This window comes from Drosophila subpulchrella, chromosome 3L, assembly GCF_014743375.2.
Source record: "Drosophila subpulchrella strain 33 F10 #4 breed RU33 chromosome 3L, RU_Dsub_v1.1 Primary Assembly, whole genome shotgun sequence".
Lineage (NCBI taxonomy): Eukaryota > Metazoa > Arthropoda > Insecta > Diptera > Drosophilidae > Drosophila > Drosophila subpulchrella.
The window spans coordinates 759,467-780,781 of record NC_050612.1 but is presented as its reverse complement, the minus strand read 5'-3'; the positions used below and the strand labels follow the sequence as shown (position 1 = coordinate 780,781).

The 21,315-nt window shown below is 39.2% G+C and overlaps 1 protein-coding gene across 6 annotated transcripts in view; it reads right to left on the bottom strand.

Moving 5' to 3' along the window:
- The window catches only part of LOC119553225 (poly [ADP-ribose] polymerase), an 88,431-nt gene that overhangs the window by 29,260 nt on the left and 37,856 nt on the right, over positions 1-21,315 (bottom strand). For 4 of the 6 annotated variants that reach the window (XM_037863485.1, XM_037863486.1, XM_037863487.1 and 1 more), the window contains one exon: positions 16,254-16,784. The exons of 1 other annotated variant lie outside the window; for it this stretch is intronic. In XM_037863485.1, the coding sequence (XP_037719413.1) occupies positions 16,254-16,784 (531 nt within the window). Of the gene's footprint in view, positions 1-16,253; positions 16,785-18,636; positions 18,800-21,315 lie in introns of those variants that run through there. One more of the 6 variants, XM_037863492.1, reaches the window with a different exon arrangement.

Here is a 21,315-nt window from a genome sequence, read left to right as displayed (position 1 = left end):
CGGACCACAGGCGACGCTGAGGTTGAGCTAACGTGGTTAGCTGCTAGTTGAGATAGTGTATTACGAGCCCTATTCGCAAAGGTAGGAAGTAGAACCGCGGAGTTATGGGGTGCGTTTATAACTGATTTATTCTTCATTTGATACCTGCTTATATTCTACTTGGAACACGGAAGTTTAGTGTAAGGGTTAGTGAAATAAGCTATATTCTAAAGTAGGTCAGGGAATTATGATTATGGTAGCAGTTTGCGTAGTTGGCTCGGCTGACACCGCAAATGTGCTGACTGCATTGAGGGTCAGCGTACCGTTGTGACGGTGAGACATATAATATGCTGATCAGCAATTCTCATCAGCAGTGGGTGCTACTGAGCGCCTGGTATTGTTTCCAACTTCGCTACTGCTTGATTTGTTGGGTGCTGGTCATGTTGAGCACCCTTGGGTACGAACATACTCCAATAAATGATTAAAAAAAGCAATATTATTAAAATCCTTAAAATTACAAAAAAAATTATTGAAGCCTACTGGCTCCCGGTGTCGCCAGTTGGGAGGCGTGTCGGTCTTCCACGACGAAAACCAAGACCGGATTATGCAACCGTCTTGCCAAGAAAAACTGAGGCTGCCAAGTTAGGGCCACTCCTCGTGAGACCTCGCTAATCCCTTCCAGAATTTACTGGGTCTGGTCGAGCCTTGAAGGAAAAGCCAATAAGCACGGCCTCACCCCTGGCCGTCGACCCCTATCCTCAAGGGTTTCTCGTTCCAGCTTCCCAGCTAATTAATTAATCTTCCCTGGCGCGCTGCTGCAACTGCGCAACCGACTTTGTCGTTGCAAAATAAAATTAGAATTACTCTTATTAAACTTCTAGAAAAAACTGATATAAAAAAAATGTGCAGCGCAGCAGCCAAAACGCCCTTCCTCGACTTTCAACTTCTTCGATCTGTTCTCTCTTTATCTCTTCGCTAAGCCATGGAGTCAAAACTCCGTTGTTCCAGACTCGAAAATTCCGGGACGTTGACCAAGAAGATACCCGGGAGACCATAATTCCTTGCCCCATGGATAAGTTGGAAGGTCTACAGGCACTGCTTGCAGGTCAGTTAAAAAAATGTTGGCAGGACCTAATGGATTGTTGATAACCCAATCGATTACCTAAAAGTGGCCACAACAACCACACTGATACGAATTGACCACGAAAACATTGAATTGGCAGTGAAAAACTGGCCTAAAAACAAATATAGGGCCTTATTGGATGCCTTAAGAAGCGTCCCACGAGGGAAACCGCCCACGAACCTGACCTGGAAGGACGAACATCCGTGCTGACGCTTGCCCTGTAGGAAGATTTTTACTTGTTTATGTTCATCAGAAATTCTGCGTGAGCTGCAGAACAATGCACATTATTGGTTTCGGACTTATATTTATTTTCCCTACCAGATTTTCATCGATGGTTAAACATTTCTTCCTATCCTTTCGTGTTCTGTCCTTGTTCGCCTCGGTTTCCTTTGTCATTGCTTTAGGTCCTTTGCATGTAGCACTCCTCACTACTTCCCGTTCATGTCCTCGACCTCGTACATATTGTTTCCAATCGGTCTACGGATCCTATACTTCAAAAACTTTCCAGCACATTTAACGTTAAGGTTCTTTCTAAAATCGCTCAAAACAAAGTTTCTTCGGAAAACCTCTTGTCTTGGCTTGAACTTTTCCTCTCGCGTCCTCGGGTTGAAGTATCGTGTGCTTTATGCAATTTTTCCCGGATCGTGTCTCTCAGCAAAGCAAACTAATCTTCCTGCCGTAGTGAGATACACTGTCCTCCAAGGATTGCAGCTTCCTTGCCAGTTGATAATACATGTATATATACACTTGTATACATGTGCTGTCCAAACAGTGCGAAATACAATGAAACCACTGTAGACTGATAAATCTTATCAGAGCTACTTCGATCTCCGGCAGGAACAAATTCCAGTCGCGATGATCCTCCTCCGAGTGTGCTCGTATCGCTTTGAGCACGGACTGATTCACTCTTTCCGCTGTGTTCGATGAAGGGGAATAAATCGCTGTTTTCATGTGCCTGATTTGGAATTTCACAAACTTCTTCGACATGAATTGCTTGCCATTGTCTTATTGGATTATCTCAGGGACTCCAATTGTGTTAAAGACTTCCTTAGTCAGGAATTTGATTACCGCAGCAGTCGCGGCCTCCTTCCAACACACGAATTTTGAGAAACGATCCACCGCTACAAAGATATAGGTTTCCCACACTTTGACCTGGGGTATTTTCCCAGAAAATCTATATAAATTTTCTGGAACGGGCGATACGTAACCGTTTCATCTACTATGCCGGGTCGTGGTCCCTTATTAGTGGATTTTGTCTCCGCGCACACCTTGCAATCCCTCACAAACCTACGGACTTGACCCACCATTCCGGGACAATAAAATCGCTGCCTCAAGAAATGTAGAGTTTTCGCTATCCCTCCGTGAGCTTTTGTATGGGGCGAATGTGCTTGCTCGATCAACATCGTAGTCAACGAGCTCGGCACCATCCACCACTTTTATATCCGGCAATTGCTCCTTGTTGGACTACATGTCTTTTAGCAACTCCACGTAGTCATACGATTCGAACTCAATAGTCTCAAATCCCAGTAACCAACCAATCGTCATCCTGTTCAACCCCCACTCCGTAATCCAAAGCATCGCATTGGACGAAAAATCTCTTGGTGAAGTCCGGATGTCACGCGCAGTTATAAGCGCTTTCTGCAGCCACCTCATAGCTTCATTGGCCTCCTTGGTCATCTCAAACGTTTTTCCCTTTTAAAGTGTGTCTGTCAATGGGGTTGCCATTTCTGCAAAGTTTTGGACGAACCTCCGATACCAACCTGCTGTTCCTAGGAATCGTCTAACCTCCTTGGCACTTTTGGGAATGGGCATGTTTTGGGATATCACTTTGTCCATCAGCCGACAAAGGCGCTGAGCGGCATTGGTGAGACCGAAAGGCATCACGACAAAATGATACAGAGGACCACCTGGCACGGTAAAGGCTGTATATCTCCGGCTGCTTCCTTTCATTTCGATTTGCCAGAAAGCATGCTTGAGGTTGACGCTAGATATAAATTTTGTCGTGTTTATCCTGCTCAAAATTCCCACTATGTTCTGCTGCGGATATGCATCCTTGACGGTCCTCTGATTGAGCTTCGTAGCATCCAAACATAGGCGATTTTTTCCAGGCTTCCTTACTAGTGTAATTGTATTACTCCATGGGCTGTCGCTCTCTTTTACGACCCCTAGGCGGAGCATCTCATCGATTTCCTCGTAGATTAGCTGTTGGACTGCTGGAGAAGCCGGATAGCGGCGATCTTTGAGGGGCGTGGTGCCTGGCACCAACTCTTTGGTCTGCTTCATTTTCCCAGTTCGCCACAGTCCATACTCCTCAAACGACAGAAATGATTTCCGGACCACATCCAGTTGCTGTTGTTGCTCTGCATTCGGCTACGTCGATACTTTTCCAAAAGTCCAATCCCAGATACAATTCTTGTTTCAATGTAGAACACAGGAATAAAACCATCTTCACTGTGGTGTTTTTCAACGTGATTCTTCCCAGAATATTCTGTGTAAATCCGCTTGCTGTTCTTACTTTTGCGTGGAATGGTAGCCAGGAGATGTTCAACTTATTGACCAGCTCCCTACATCCTTTTCCCAGTACATTCAGTGATGCTTCCGAGTCCAGCAATCCTCTCTCCGCGCATTCCGCCACTTCGACTACCGCATACGGACTAAGATCTTTATTGCCGTTATCCTGTGATTCGATTGCCGTCACCGTTTATTGTAGTTTTCACTTGTCCTGTTTACGCCTCCTAAATCGCTCTCTGGCCTTTCTTACCCTCCTTGTGATGACCCTCATCCCAGCCAGCTGATTCTCACCAAACAAACGATCCCGTACTTCTTTATATCGCCGTACTCTCACCTTTCGGGGCATATAAGCTTTGTTACTTGGATTTTCCTGGCCTGAATCGTTCGTTGCTGGAATCCTTTTCGCTATATTAAGCTTGGTAGACGTTTCTCTGTCTCCGCGGACTCCCTCATGGAACGCTGATTGTCCGATGACCCTTTCGTCCACCGGCAAGCCTCGGATCTCGTCGACTCTTCCAATTCTGGTTCTTGTCTTGGTCGAGGTACCGTAGGGACTCAGTCGTATCGCCTTCCATATTCCGGACCAAATGCCCTTTCCGCTTCCTTGCATTCCGCCAGCAAGTGCTCCAAAGTAAATACTCGAACCGGATATACCCATTGCTTAACTGGCTCAGCTAGATTCCTCTTTACGGTACTAATAATCCAGTCCTGATCTACCATATTGTAAACTCTGGCCACCAATCGTCTTATTGCTGCAAAATAGTCCTCAAGTAACTCACCGGGTCTCTGCTTCCGCTCGGCAATGTCCTGGATACGGTCATAGTCGCTCCGCTTGTCTCTGAAACGACGCTCCATGGCCTGCCTCAACTCTTTGACTTTGGCGGCCTGGTACGGATTAACAACCATACCATTCCGAAGCATCCTCAGTAAAGAGTCGATAAAAATCCCTCATCAGCTCCGGTCTAGGCATTGCGCATTGTTGCTGTAAAGGCTCTACCCTAAAAAGGAAGAAGGAAAAGAACTAAAGCCCCACTTCTGCCGATGTAGCATATTGACGATTGACAATTGCGGGTCGTCCATCTGGTAACTCTGGCTGGCTACCCCTGCAATGACCGTACTTAAACGGGGCTCCTGGATGGGCGCATTGTGATCGACGTCGTTAAAGCTGCATCCCAAATGTCTAATTTCTTAATCAAGTCCGCGAATACGGCCATGCATTAGTCGATCCGGAGGCCTGGATCATACCTTGGAATTCCCTGCGACTTTGGGGTCGGTGTGCTTCGGCGTTCTTCAGACTGTATTGCTTTTGAATGGGATCAAGTTGGACATGTGAAAAGGTCCCACACGGTATAGCTGTTGGGTCCAGACTTGGACTCCTCGGAACGATGTCCCGTTGCTGAACGCTCAATCGCCCCCTTTGCGACCCTGGTATCAATCCTTCAGCTCCTAGCTCTGCCTGGTTCGCCTCAAAATTATTTCCATCCGCCATGTTCGACAGAAAGATGACAAACTAAATTATTCTTGTACTCCAACGAGATAAAGAGACCGCAAGGTGAAAGCTAGTAGAATTACAAATAATTAGGGTGCTTTTAAATGACTGGCCCCTTCCAACAAATTTTATTTATAAGTATATTTATATCTACCTAAAAAAAGATGCAATGTATATTTTAACTGTGTAGATTTCCTAACCGTCCGTATGTATGTGGGGTTTTTATGATTTTTAAAGTATATAAGTTTAAGTATTTATTTAAATGATATGATAAATATGGGGTATGTAACAATGTGAGTATAATTAAGACCGTCGTCGCGTCGTTTTGCTTTTCACATAAGCACGTCTTTTTTGGATCAGATCTCGTCAAATACTGCCTCTACTCGTCGTTACCGTCTTATCGTCGTTGTTCTCGTCCTTTACTTCTTTTTGGTCGTCTTCTTCTGGAATGTGTGTTACTGCTCGTCGTTCTCGTTGTCTAGATCGGGATTGTTAGGGTGATTCTCGTAATATCACTCCCACATTCGGCCATTCTGATCAAACATTCGCCTCGAATGTTTCTTCGTTGTCATCGTGGGTGGGCCATGGCTTGAGATATTCGGCACAGGTTGAAGAAATTTTTGGACCGTCTGAGTTGCCGACTTTCTGGACATCGTAGGCGTTGTTGTGCTTGACTTTCGTAATTTGGTAAGGACCCAAAAACTTCGGCTTTAATTTGAGACCTCCGCCAAATTGTGTGCGCTTTATGGCTACCTGGTTTGCGTCGCAGATTATACGTCTTTTTGTTTTCCGTTTGAAGCTTTAAAATTTGTGATTTTGCTTTTAGCCTTAGATCGTTTCGAGAGTCCTGAAACAGCGCTATGGTTTTGTTGTTGATTAGCTCACGGAGCTGTTGGTCATCTTTGTTTCTCATTTTGACACCGATTATAAGCTTAAAAGGTGTGGCGTTGATGCTTCTCGAGAAAGTAGAGTTGATGGCTTATTGAACTCGATCAACGTGTCTGTACCATTTTGTAGGATCATCCACACTGAGTTTTGACAAAACTGGGATAATTATGGCATTGAGTCGTTAACCCGTAGTAGGCCTGTCGTAGACTTGACTACCTTTATATTTTCATCGTCGCAATACTGGAGAAAATCTTGGGCTAAGAAAGCTAAACCTCGATCCGAAATGATACAAGCTGGGTTACCAAACACATTACTTTGTCCTCGTAGCTTTGTAATGACTTCGCTTGCGGTCGTTGACTTTGTAGGATAAAGCCAGCAGAGCTTCGGGAAAGAATCGATGACGGCGAGTATGTGTTTGTAATTCTTGCTTGTAGAATCTAGTGGACCTAAGAAGTCGATGTGGTAGGTGTGCAATGGAAAGTCTTCTTTGTGCAATGGATGCAGCCAGCCCTCCTGCTTGCCACGCTTGCGGTTGCTTAAAATGCACGGAATACAGCAGTCGATGAATTTCTTGATTTTTTCGTCAATGTTTTGGATGAAATATTCATTGCAAATCATCTCCTTCGTCTTTTTGACGGCGAAATGTCCTCGGTCGTGTGCACTGGCTATGATCTGTCTTTCCATGTCTCTGGGAACAACAAGAAGTTCTGCGTCGTTGACTATCTTGTATAAGATTCCGGACTTAAGAAAATAGTCGTCATAGGGTAAGTCAGAGTCTTCGATTATTTTGCAGATAGCCTTCAAGTGTTCGTCCTTTTCTTGAGCTTGTTTAAAACCAAGGGCTACAGAGTCGTCAACGATAGTCATTATTGGGTATCTGTAGAGAGCGTCAACGTGCTTCATACGTGTACCTGAACGGTGTTCGACTTTGTAGTCGTACTCTTGAAGCAATAATACCCAACGTGCCACTCTAGTGCACAGACTTTGCTTGTCCAGCTTCTTGGTGAATGCATTGCAATCGGTGACAATCTTGAATGGGATGCCAAGGAGATAAACTCTGAACTTGGTTAAAGCTTCGATGATCGCTAGCACCTCTAACACGTAGCTGGAATATTTACGCTGCGCATCCGTGGTTTTCCTACTCATAAAGTAGACTGGGTGAAATTTGCCGTCGTCAGCTGATTTCTGCAAAAGCACGGCGCCAAACCCGTCTATGGAGGAGTCAGTGTGTACCTCGGTTTCGTACTTCGGGTTGTAAATAGCTAAAGCAGGTGTGGAAGTCAGGCATTTCCTTAGGGATTCAATAGCGTTCTCTTCACCAGGGCCAATAACAAATTCAGCTTTATTTTTGGTAAGGTCAGTCAAGGGTTTCGAAATCAGAGCATAATTTTGGATAAACTTTCTAAAGTATCCTGTGAGACCTAGAAAACTTTTTAGCTGCTTTAGGTTCCGTGGCGTCTTTAATTTCGAAACTGCGTCGATCTTCTGAGGAGTCGGAGAAATGGTTTTGTTTTCGATAATGTGACCTAAGAACTGGATACGGGTCTGCAGAAAATGGCATTTCTTTAGGTTAAGCTCGAGACCATATTCGCTGCAAGTTGATATAACTTCGGTGAGATTCGACACCGCCTCCTTTTTGTCCTTCGCTGGGATAATTATGTCGGCTACATAGGGGAGAGCGATTCCTCTACGGGACAGAGTTCGGAAAATCGCATTTATGTGTCTCTGAAACACACCTGGTGAGTTTGACAAACCAAAAGGCACCTTTAGGAATTGGTATTGCCCACTCTGCGTCACGAATGAGGTGTACTTCCTGCTAGATTCGGCAACTGGCACATGGAAAAAGCCATTTCGCAAATCGATTGTGCTGAATACCAACGCTTTTTGCAGGCGGTCGAGCTGGTCGTCAATCAGGGGCAACGGAAAATGATCTTTTACGATTGACTTGTTTATACGCCTGAAATCTACGCAGAGTCGTTGCGATCCGTCGTTTTTCTTCGCAAGCACTACCGGGCTTGTGAACTCGGAGTCGGACTCTTCGATTATACCGTTATCCAACCATTGCTCGATCTGTTCGTCGATAACGTTCGATTCAGCAAAAGCGATTCGTCGTTTAGAAGGATTTTCATTTCAATGTTTGTCGACTTCGATTTAAGCGGCTTGTAATTCGTTATTAGTTCACTCACTTCTTGCTTCGCGCACTCACCAGCTTATTCGTTTATATCAAGTTCATCGTTGTTAATAACCGTGTCAATTTTCAGCAAGTTAGATGGGATGTTCTCTTCGCAAAGATTATTAAAATTTCGCACACGCAAACCTCTTGGACCGAACGATAATTCTGCTTGCAAACACAATTCCTCGCCGATGATCATACGAGTGTCCATACAATCGAGCGGAACTATGAAGAAATTCAATTCGTACACAGAGAAAAAAACGAAACAATACCAGTTTGATATTGTCTCCTCAATTTTCACATATCACCTTTTACATATCAAATTGATACGAATTCATATCAACATGATACGGATTCAACATTTCTAATTGATATGATTTTGCATCATATTAATATAAATTCGTATTAATTTGATACGTTTTTCATATCAAACGTAACATCAAAAAGTTTTCTAAAAAAAGTATGACTGTGCTTTCGTATTTTTTGTGTATTTATGGTATTTAGTATGGTACTACGGATATTTTTTGACTGAATTGCCGCGGTCACTCTAACATTCGACGAAAAGTGAAAGTGTACAAAAGTGAAACATTTACATATGTTGTTTATTTTTTTTTGGCAAATGGTAAGCATCTCATTTTCAATTGTACTTACTTATTTATTTACTTATTTACAGCGATCTTATGGGTTGTCAATTTGTTATTTGTTTATAAGATGCAAAAAAGTTAAAACAAAATTGATTAATATTGATATAACAAACATATCAATCTGATATAAAAATATATTAGTTTGATATGAAAGCATATCAGTTTGATATGAAAGCATATCAGTTTGATATGAAAGCATATCAGTTTGATATGAAAGCATATCAGTTGGATATTAAAAAATATCACAATTTGGTCACAACTTTGATATGTGCGCATATTAATTTGGTATGAAAAATACCAAATTGACATGTTCAAAAATATTAATTTCATATGTTCGAAAGTATGAATATGATATGGCAACATAAGCGATCAAAATTGATATGCAAAAATACTCGATTGATGACCAGTTTTGGTATTTTATTTTCTCTGTTTAGGCACTGCTGTCGATCAACACTGCTTGCTTGCACTGTCCAATTGGCTTGATCTTATTGGCATTGGGATTTTTTCCAAATCCAATTAGGAATACGCTGCAATCCTTTAGCTTCGGCAAAGCTAGCTGATCGTAAATGTCTTCGCGCAAAATATTATATTTACTGTCTGTGTCGAACAGAGCAATACAATTTCTGTTTTTTGATTGAAACAACTTTGCTCGTCATGTTGTTGTGCTCACTTAAAACACGCGCGTTTGGCTTGCACTCTTCTTTTTGGAGATGTGACCGAATTTGTTGCATTTAAAACACTTTCTTCCTTTCTCTTTGTTGTTGCAGCCACTAGACAGATGTCCCTTCTCGCCACAATTGTAGCAAACGATTTCTTTCTTTCTTTTCTTTAGCACTGTTTTCGCCAAATGGGATTTTGCACTGATCGTTTGGTAGTCCTTCAATTTGTATTTGAATTCGGTCATGTTTCTAGCTCCATAAAGCATTGATCGGTTAATTGAGAGTTCATCAATACCGTCGATCACATTTCCCCGCGAGGCAATATCTTTCATACGGTAAAAATATTCCAGTACACTTTCGTTTGCGCGTCGTTTTCTCTCTCCAAGTTGCTTGTGTATTTGTTTGCTGCTCACTCTCGATCTGAACTCGCTCAACAAACACGATTTCAAAGCACTCCACGAATTTATTCCTTTCTCGTTCAACTCAAACAATTTCGCGACACCTTTGAGCGATTTTTTGGCAAGGATTAGCTTTTGCATATAGTTCCAACCCATAAGTACAGCTTGGTCTTCAAAATCACTTATCCAGACGTCGACTGGAATTTCGTCTGTGGCCTCGAATTGTTTTATAGATTCCTCTATATATATATATATATAAGCGAAACGCGGCATTTCATTGTATTGAATTGGTACTGGTTGTGAATTATTCTTTTGGTCTCTTTCACTCGTTGGATATGTTACTGCGGAATTTGCAACCATACTCTCGATTTCGTCGTCGCTTTGTTTCTCTTCGTCTGGATCTTCCACTGCGTTGCCACCGAGAAGTTGGTCAAATCGAGGATTTCGAAAAATAGGCATTTGCATGTTTTCGACGTCGTGGCTTATATTCAAAATAAGGCATGTTGAAAATAAATATCTTTCAGTCAGTTTGGCCTACACGTATACACTTTTGGCTTTATAAACTGCGTCATTCTCGTCGTATTGGAAACCAGAAAATTCGCGAAGTCTTTTGCGATTACTCCTGTCTCCCTCTTTTTCAAAGACAAATTTGTGCAAAGCACAAATGCTTCCCTTTGAAGCATTTTTCAAATTGTTAGAAATTAAATCGTTTAGACACGCCATAATTGAAAAAATTAATGTTTAACGAAGGGTTTATGTGTCCACCCTTTCACCTCGTACAAAGTTTTCACTGATCACTTTCACCTTTCTCGGATACCTCCCGGACGAGCACCCAAATGTGGGGTTTTTATTATTATACCCGTTACTCGTAGAGTAAAAGGGTATACTAGATTCGTCGGAAAGTATGTAACAGGCAGAAGGAAGCGTTTCCGACCCCATAAAGTAAATATATTCTTGATCAGGATCACTAGCCGAGTCGATCTAGCCATGTCCGTCTGTCCGTCTGTCCGTATGAACGCTGAGATCTCGGAAACTATGAGAGCTAGGCTATTGAGATTTGGCGTGCAGATTCCTGAGCTTCTTACGCAGCGCAAGTTTGTTTCAGTAGACTGCCACGCCCACTCTAACGCCCACAAACCGCCCAAAACTGTGGCTCCTACAGTTTTGATGCTAGATAGAAAATTTTAACTGAAATGTATTAGTCTTTTGCTACGCCCACTCTAACGCCCACAAACATCCCAAGAAAAAAAGCTATGACGTCAGAGCCAGACAATGCGAAATGTTTTTACACATGTATGTGTGTGTATGTAAATAGTTACCGGCCGAACTTAGCGGCAAAGAAAAAAGCATTGCCGGCGCTCAGAGAGGGCAAAATGCGCGGCTAACTTATTCTATTGAATTGAATGAATTTTTCACGCCACCCTAACGCCCACAACGCTTAAATCTGTCTTCCGCCGGTAGGTGACGCATTTAGATCTCGCTTTGCTGCTTGCATATCTCCATTTCCCTTTGGTTCCTTAAGCTGAGTAACGGGTATCTGATAGTCGAGGTACTCGACTATAGCTTTGTCCCTTGTTTTTTTTTGTTTATTAGTATTTAGCATTATTCTAGCTGTTTTATATGCCTGTTCTAATCTGAATTTGGATTATTTAGCATAATCTTCTTTATTATATAATGTATTTAATATTATATCTGTACCATTAAAATGTTTTGGCAAATTTAAAGTTTTACCAAAAACTAAATCTTATGGACAATAATCAGAGGGGGTTGAGTTAAAGCTATATACATACAATGTATTTTAGCCATACATCCCAATTTGTTTTTTCAACAAAGATTTATGAGCGGATGAACTCGTTAAGAGTTCTGAATTTTTATATTTTGTTCCCATGTCCAAAGTCAACGTCTTCATTGGGCCGTACAAATATAGCTTTCGCTAATGATTTTACACTTTGGTTCTCTATTGGGATTGCTACGAGATATTTGGTCAAATCGCAGATTAAGGTAACAGCATATTCGTTTCCTCGTTCAGATTTGGGTAGCGGACCGATCGTGTCGTCTATTACCTTTTTTTTTTTTTTGTATTCCCTTTTTTAACTTTATTACTACAACTAATAAATATACATTTAGAAAATAAATGGGCGTAAACTGCAGATGTTGTGCGGTACGGCCGCAAAGCAATGCTTCGCAACCGCGGCAGCTTACGTGTCCAGGCCTCTCCTCTCTCTCTCAGCTATCCTGAGTTTTCGCATTACATACGCAGCGAATTTGGTCGTCGCGTCCCACTCCGTTTGGCCTCTTAGCATGGTTGGCACTAGCGTGCTGGGGCTAGTGCTGACACCGGTCGCTATTTCCGCACCGCACGCACTCGAACAGGACGTGGCGTGCGTTCTCCTCGATTCCAGGGCCGCAGGATGGGCATCCGTCACTCGTGTCGTGACCGTACTTCTTCAGGTACGACCGGAAGCATCCGTGCCCACTCAAGATCTGGGTCAGGTAGAAGTCCACCTGCCCGTGCCTCCTTTCCAGCCACGGACTCAAGACGGGAATCAGATCGTGGGTCCAGCGTCCAGAGGTTGCGGAATCCCACCTCTCCTGCCACCGAGAGATGGATCTCTCTCTCGGGGGCCGTCTTGCCTCGCGCTTAGTTTGGTCGTCCGTGGTCGTGACCGTTTCCTCCACTTCTACTATTACCCTGTCAAAAGCTGTTTGGGTGTCACCGTTATTGTCAATGGAGTCTTAGTATGTTTAGTGGTTTTCGACTTGTGACAGTTTGGACACTATTTCATAATTTTTGCTTTTGTTCTAGCCATGCCTGTTTGACCTCCTTGAATTGGATCGTCATAGAATGTAAACAGTATTGCTTCTTTCTGTTTATCATCATTCGATAATAGGGTCACCGGCTTGAGTAGCGCTACTCTTAAATATGTTAATATTTTTTTGCCCATCATTTTAAAAGATTCTGTTGAGATAGACTTTTCGCTCGGTGTCAATTTAAGTTGGCTGATATTAATGCTCAAGCCTTTGGAAGAACTGACCTAAGTTAAGAGTTCCATTGGTGTACACATTGCTAACATCAATACTTTATAAACTTTTTTTCCATGCTTTAGTAAACACGGTGAATCCTTTACTCGCAATGACACTACTTTTCGTACCTCATCATTTACAATGACTTCGTATACGTCGGGCTGGGATCTTTTCCTGCGCAGGAATATTTCTGTTTACTTTGGTTTCTGGTAGTGACTTTCAGAATGTTTTTACTGGTCTGTGTGTTTTTTAAATCTTTGATAGTTATTCTAAATAGCGCGTCAGCTATATGGTTGTCTTTTCCCTTAAGATAATCTACAGTGAAATCGTATTATTTTATTGTTTACTTTAAGCTTAGATTAGTCATTGAAAATAAATAAGTTAGTGGTCTGTGGTCGGTTTAAATGTTTGCATGAATATGTGAACCGAAATGATTTATTGCCCAATGGATAGCTGCTAATTCTTGTTCAGTTGTGCTTTTGTAAAATTATAGTAATAATAAATCTGATAAAGGTTATCAGTGCACATGTGACCTAAGAAGGTTACCTGGTGTCTGAAAAACGAGCACTTTTCTGGGTGCAATTTAAGGTTGTGCTTCCTACATAAATCAATCAATCAAAATAATTAAGCTCACTTAATTTTTTTTTAAATATAAAATTGAATAAACAATAAAAAATAAGTAAATTTGACAAAAACAGTGATAACCACAATGGAACTAATCGATACTAAACTGTGGACTCCACTGCTAATGTTATTAACCAAATCGATTTAACGTTATAATTTTGTGCGCAAATATTCTTTACAAAGTGTATCTCCCGCACAATAAGTGTATAACAAAAAACGTCTTAAGCCAAGCTAACAATCTATTTTAATAAACGCACAAACAACTATCATAAAAATATATTCAAAAAAAAATAAAAAAAAATTGATGCATGTAGACGGATGACATAATTATCTAAAAGAAAAAAATTGATTAACTAAGAAAAAAAATTTTAAAGAATGAAATAAATAAAAATAACAAGGAAGAACGCTATTGTCGAGTACCTCGACTATCAGATACCCGTTACTCAGCTAAAGGGACCAAAGGGAAATGGAGATATGCAAGCAGCAAAGTCAGATTGAATTGCGCCACCTACCGTCGTTAGACAGATTTAAGCATTATGGGCGTTAGAGTGAGCGTGGCATATTCGCGTAACAAACTTGCGCTGCGATTCAGGCTACGAAATCTAAATCTGAGATCCCAATTCTCTATCTTTGATAGATTCCGAGATATCAACGTTCATACTTACGATTTTTTGAAGTTTGTGGGCGTTAAAGTAGAGAGGGCGTGGCACGCTGCTAAACAAACTTGCGCTGCGTAAGAAGCTTAGGAATCTGCACGCCAAATCCCAATAGCCTAGCTCTTATAGTTTCCGAGATCTCAGCGTTCATCCGGACGGACGGACAGACGGACAGACGGACATGGCTAGATCGACTCGGCTAGTGATCCTGATCAAGAATATATATACTTTATGGGGTCGGAAACGCTTCCTTTTGTCTGTTACATACTTTCCGACGAACCTAGTATACCCTTTTACTCTACGAGTAACGGGTATAAAAATGAAAACATACGAGTGTTAAAGAATTACATTAGAAAATGAACCAGGTTTTGACAATAGGGTATTTTCGATAATCCGAAACAGGGCTGAGACTCTTTTAATTTCCTATTTTGAATATGAATATAGGGATAGGTACGGACTAGCTTTTCCCCACTTATTCATTGCAACAGCACTCAAAAAGCAATAGTACTGTCTACCGTTAAAAATTTGTGGAGTATTGTCGGAGATAGTGTATGTCTGTTTCCGAGAATACTCCAGAATTTTTTACCAATGCTACGTCAAATTATTGTGCTACAAATTATGCACATTCAAATCAAAAACAAAACAATAAAATCTTAGTATGGAATGGGAGCAACTTACTCTCCATATCCGCGAAATAAAATTAACTTTTGATAAGTCTTACAAATGTGTAAGTCAGAATAGGGTAATACCGAAATAATAAATAAACATCTAAAGATTCTTCTCAAGACTTTTAATGAGACAAGAATATTAGTGCATGAAAATAGGAAAATAATAAATAAAACAAACTGGTCAAAATTATCAAAATTATTGATCAAGTTACGTTCGAATTTAATAACTATCAAAGAGAGGTATCATTTAGATATATCTACCAACAATAACCCTTTGGCAATTGATCCTAGAGGAGAGCAAAATTCAACAGAGCAGGCTGAAATAGATTTATTTATTTATGTATTTATATATAAGAAAAAGGTCTACAAGTTTAGACAGTTCCTGCGGTAATAACATTACCGGAGCAAGAAGAAGAAGAATAAACAAAAGAAAACATAATGGCAGAAATTAATGGACAGAAATTAATGGACAAAAGATAGATCTTCAAAGATTCGTAACGGCTTTGAAGTTTGTAAACTTAAAAAAAGGCACATTCGAAGATCTATCTGTTGAGGTTATAAAATCAAAAACAAGGGAGAACGCTTTAGTCGAGTACCTCGACTATCAGATACCCGTTACTCAGTTTAAGGGACCAAAGGGAAATGGAGATATACAAGCAGCAAAGCGAGATTTAAATGCGCCACCTACCGGCGGAAGACAGATTTAAGGCGATGTGGGCGTTAGGGTGGGCGTGGTAAATTTTTTTGGATCATTCGATAGGTATTGACGAGACCAATACATTTCAGTTAAAATTTTTTATCTAGCATGAAATTGTGGGCGCCACAGGTTTTGGCGGTTTGTGGGCGTTATAGTGGGCGTGGCATATTCGCGTAACAAACTTGCGCTGCGCTCAAGCCTACGGAATCTAAATCTGAAATCCCATTATATATATACTTTATTTTATTAAATTAAATATAATAATAAATCAGGTCATTTTTATTGGTGCGGAACACACCACAGATGCCAGCGCTACAGTATGTTCGCATGCCAAAGTCTGTTTATCTTTGCTAGACATAAGGCACTCGACTAAAGTATTCTTCCTTTTTTTAATATAAATTTACTTTAGTGTTTAAAACGCGTCTTTTTTAAAAAGTATATTTAGATATTTTACTTCACAAAACAAGAAAGAAATGACTATTAAAATTAGAATTCAGAAAAAATTGCCATGAAAACAAGACAGAAATTTTCTTCAAGAAAAGATGAGGAGTCTTTGGCAATAATTCAATCAAGACTGTTCCTTTATTGCACTTATTTTGTAGCACGAATAAAAACATGTAAATATTTATTGTGCGTGTATCCGCTTATATTATATTTTGCATTCCTTAAACTCAATTATTAAAAAATTACTTAATGTAATTATCGATTTGTAGTACTTACCCATCAAATTCGTCGGTATTCCCCTTTATCTTTGAATTTTTCAATAATGTTCTTTCACTGGGAGGAAGGTTTTGAAAAATTCGAACTGATGGTTCGTTATTCACTAAATTCAAGAACGGATATTTTTCTTTTAGTTCTGTCGGAACTTTGCATGCGGATCTGGTCGGTTTTGCTAAAAACTTGGTGCACTTGGTCCACTCAGAAATATTTCCATTACATATATAACCAGATCTATTAAAAATAAACTGAGAGCTGCCGCATTCAGAGCATGACTCGATAGCACCAAAAGTCAGTAAATCTGCGGCTTGATCTAATAATCTTTCAGAATCACCAGTTAAAGGCTGTTGATTATTGGACTCCAAAAGTTTTTCAAGGTCTGCTTTTTTAATGACACTTTTAAGTTCATCGCGATACTGAAAAAAGGCATCGTTTTGATTTTTTAAATGATTTTTTTCTTCATTTTCTTCGGTGTCTTCTGCTAATTTCATTTTACTTCTTTTGGCATCTGGTAATTCCTCAGATTTAATAGCACTGTCGAAAAAAAAAACAAGATTAAAATAGTATACAAAATAAAATTCATGGAAAGCTCCAAGTCCCCTTAAGACAGATTTTTTAAGGCATGTCTACATGTTTACACTCTTAATGCAACATCTATTTTGAATTTTTCTTCCAGCATTGAGAGTGTAATACACCCATTTTACACATGAACTCTATGGTGTTTTAAGGTCCAATGAGCTTACCACCTGAAAGAAATATAGAGAGTTTAAACCAGAGCTGGCAAATAACTGAGTTCGAAAAAAACAAGGAAGAACGCTATAGTCGAGTACATCGACTATAAGATACCCGTTACTTAGCTAAAGGGTGCGCAAGAGAGCTGGAGATATGCAAGCAGCACAGCCACGATTTTCGAGATTGCGAGGCGCCACCTAGCGGCGATTACAACATTTGGGCGTCAAACAGTAAGCGTGGAAACCTTTTCTTTAGGTCAGTCGAAAGATATTGACAAAACAAAAATATATTCCAGTTAAGATTGGTATTCTACCATCTAAACTTTGGGCCCCACAGCATTGCGCGAATTCGGAGCATTAATGTGGGCATCGCAAAGTTTTGTTTGGTCGATCTACATGTATTGACGGAACCAATATATTTCTCCTAAAATTGGTATTCTAACACAAAAACTGTGGACGCTACATTTTTTGCCGGGTTAAGGGCGTTAGAGTCGGCATACACTTTGCTGAAATAAACTTTCGATTTATATTACCCAAGGGAAGTTCGGAGTTATTTGGTAAAATATTACCGGATATTTCATAATTTTTTAAGTGGTTCGTAGTTATATAGTTAAGAATTCTGTTCTCTAATCTAGTATATAAAACTTTATAAAATGTGGTTGTACCATTTATTGTTATTGATGACGCGTTTAGTTCGGAGTTGTTGACAATATTGTAACCATTTATTACAATGGTACCATCTTACATAATGCCAGTTCTATTATTTTTCTCTCTTACTTTTTATAACCGTTCTACGAGAAAGAATGTAACAGGCAGAAGGACGCATTTTCGACCCCATAAAAAATATATATTCTTGATCAGGATCACTAGCCGAGTCGATCTAGCCATGTCCATATGTCCGTCTGAACGCTGAGATCTCGGAAACTAGAAAAGCTAGAAAGTTGAGATTTGAAATGTAGATTCCTGAGCTTCTTGCGCATCGCAAGTTTGTTTCAACAGGGTGCCACGCCCACTTTAACGCCCACAAACCACTGGTAGGTTTCTCATTTTAATCTCGCTTTGCTGCTTGCAAATCTCCATTTCTGTTTTTTTTTCCCCTTTAGCTGAGTAACGGGTATCTGATAGTCGAGGTACTCGACTATAACGTTGTTCCTTGTTTACAATTGATTTCTCACGATTTAATAATTGGATATATTGATCGTGTTTTAATATTTCTTTCTTATCTTCATTGTTAAACATTTTTGTATTATAACGATTAATTTTTGCCAGTGTGATAGTATCAATTACATTTTGTAGGTCAAATGTCAATAATCGTAAGCGATATTTTCTTAATGGTAAATCTTGAAAATGAAATGAAAACTTTTTTAAAATCTTTAGAAAGAGATTATATTTCTTTGAACAATTTGGAACTGATACTAAATTGATAATTATTATTTTCAATCAGATCATTGATTAATTTTGTACCATAATGATTCAGATATCCCGCCAACCATTTCCAAACGATGCCTAGCACATTTATTCGCTTTTTTTGATCTAGTTGATATTACCTGTGACAAAATTAATTCGATTACTTACATATACGTCGTATTTAATTTCCCAATGTGATCTCTTACTAGAATCCCTTTTTATATTATCTGATTCTATATTTATTATTTCTTTATAAAAACTTAAATTAGTTACGAGGAATAAATCGCGGTACGATTCATAAGTAAGACATCCTTGTTGTCCTTGAACAAAAAAATGTATTGTTCGAACAATCAATTACTTCTGATCTGGCCAATATTATAGTTGATAAAAGAGGTATAAGGAATGCATATTCTGTAAGATAAACAAATTATTTATTAATCCTTAATTTTATCTTTGTGTATAATTCTGACTCTACTATTGACTATTATTTTTTGAGGCATAACCTTCCTAACTTCTTGGTTTGTATACCCTTTATGCCTTATGAGAAACAATGTAACCTAGAAATGCGGTTTCTAATTTAAAGAATTTCGATTTTTCGAGAGAAATTTTCATATTTGCTCTTAGTAAAATATTGATTATTTTAATAAAATCAGCATAATGTTGTTTAACAGTGTTTGAAAAAATAATAATATCATTCATATAAACACGACAAATTTTTTTTCTTGTTCCCTTAAGATAACCCAAAAGGCATTCGTAAAAATTCAAATTTTCCGTTATTAATAGAAAATACTGTTTTTTTTCAATATCTGAATCTTCCATTAAAATTTGATGAAATTCAGATTCCAATTCTATTGTTGACAAGTATTTAGCCTTAGCTAATATTACCGTATCTGTCCGGTATAGTGTTTTCGTTTAGTTTATTGTAATCTATTACTAGTCTATGTTTGGGACTGCCATCGTCATTCTTTCCTTTCTTGGGTACCACTAACACTGGTGGATTTTATAAGGGCTTCTACTTGGTCGTATAATATTTTCCTTTAGCATTCTATTGATTTCAGTATTAACGAAATCTGAAAGTGATAAGGCATAAGGATACTGTTTACTTTAAATTGCCTTGTAATTTTCGGTGTTTATTTCACTTCGAATATCGGTTCGAAATGGAATTTGTAAATTTCTTTTAGAGTGTTCTTCCTCGATTATGTCCATTATTTTCTTCTCCAGTACTTCTGTTCGATTTGTACTTGACATATTAATATTGTTCATTTTATTTCGCTTGGATTCTTTAGATCCAATATTTTTTACTTTTTTGTTAACGGATGAATCGGGGTGTTTAGGATTTTTAAATCCTAAACAAATAACTTTTTTGTTGACGGAAATTTCAGCGTCGGCGTGTTCAAGTTTTTTTTTATCCTAAGCTTGGTAATTTTTTATTGATGTATATTTCTACGTCGGCGTGTTCATGATTTTTTCATCCCAAACTTTGCTTCTTATTGTTTTATTAGTTTCCCTGGTAATTACATTGTCCTTTCCGTATGTCAATTTGGGTGTGTTTATTAAAGTCATTTTTTGTTGACCTCATTATAGTATTCAAAAACTGTCATTCTACTTAATTCTGATATATGTATGAACTGGTCGTTTATTGTTATATAAAATCCAGACAAGATTGCTTGAATAACGGGCACATGATTTTATTTCGTAAAACGGTTAAGGCGATAAAATACTGCTGACTCTGAATTTTATAAAGACTAGTTGCAGTTTTTTCCAGCTTCCCTCCAACCTACGTATTAAGTTGGTTCACCGGTGAATTTTGGTAATGATTTTATCACTTCAAGAGTTGTTTTACATTTTATAGTTGCGTTTGGATCTGTAGTTTTTCTTTTAAGCCATCTATTTTCTTGCTCACTTCGCTAAGTATAACATTAATTAATCTTATAATTAATTAAACTGTTAAGTTGCTGGCTGTGGCCAGGCCACCTGCAGGTAAATTTGCTGAACCTCCGACGACCATTGTTAAATTTAATTCACCAAAACTATTTATTAAATTTTTTCATATTGTTCTTCGTGTTTCGCTTGTGAGTTAGATCATCGGTCCACCTTTTAATCAACTTAACATTTTTGAATGGATTATTTCATAATTTTTTTCAATTTGAAACGATCACTGTCAGTTTGTTGTGTCGTTGGTGGATGTTAGAATTTTTCCACCAAAAATTTTGAGTTCCGTTTATAAATTTAATTTATATTTTATTAAATTGTTTTTATTTTTAACTTTTAATGACGCGGCCCCTTGTTGGGCGCCAATTAGTTTTATAAATAGTCGTTGATTTAAAAAAATAATTTATATATATTTTTTTTTTATTTTATTAGTGTTAGATATTTACTTACTTAACACTCTATGTTGTGAAACTTCTTTGCTACAGTTTCATAGATAAGCATAAGATGCTCTGGCTCTGGTGCACGTGGGATCGGCAACCTACAAATCTTGGAGTCAGAACTTTTGTAAAATCCAACGTTGGTCTCAATAGACGCTACGCGAACCAAATTTCCGAGCCTGGTTGGCTTCAGTTGTTCTACCAATCTTCCATTCTGTCGGAGCAAGTCGGCCATCTTAGATTAAAACAACATCATTATCTTGAAGATTGTCTGACTCATGACCCCATTATGGGCGTGCTTGTAAGTGAGAACGCCATTCAGTGCTCCATCTCTTCCAGAATTGGCGAAGTATCTTTTGACCTTCCATAAACTGTGTGCAGAGAGAAACATCCTTTGGCGAAACATCTGGCGGTGCCAGCAGGGAGTCGCCAATCAAAAAATGTGCTGGGGTTAATACTGCCAAATCGTTTGGTTCATCAGTAAGAGGGCATAATGGTCGAGAATTTAAACAGGCTTCAATTTGCGTAGCTACCGTAGCTAGCTGCTCATAGGTCATT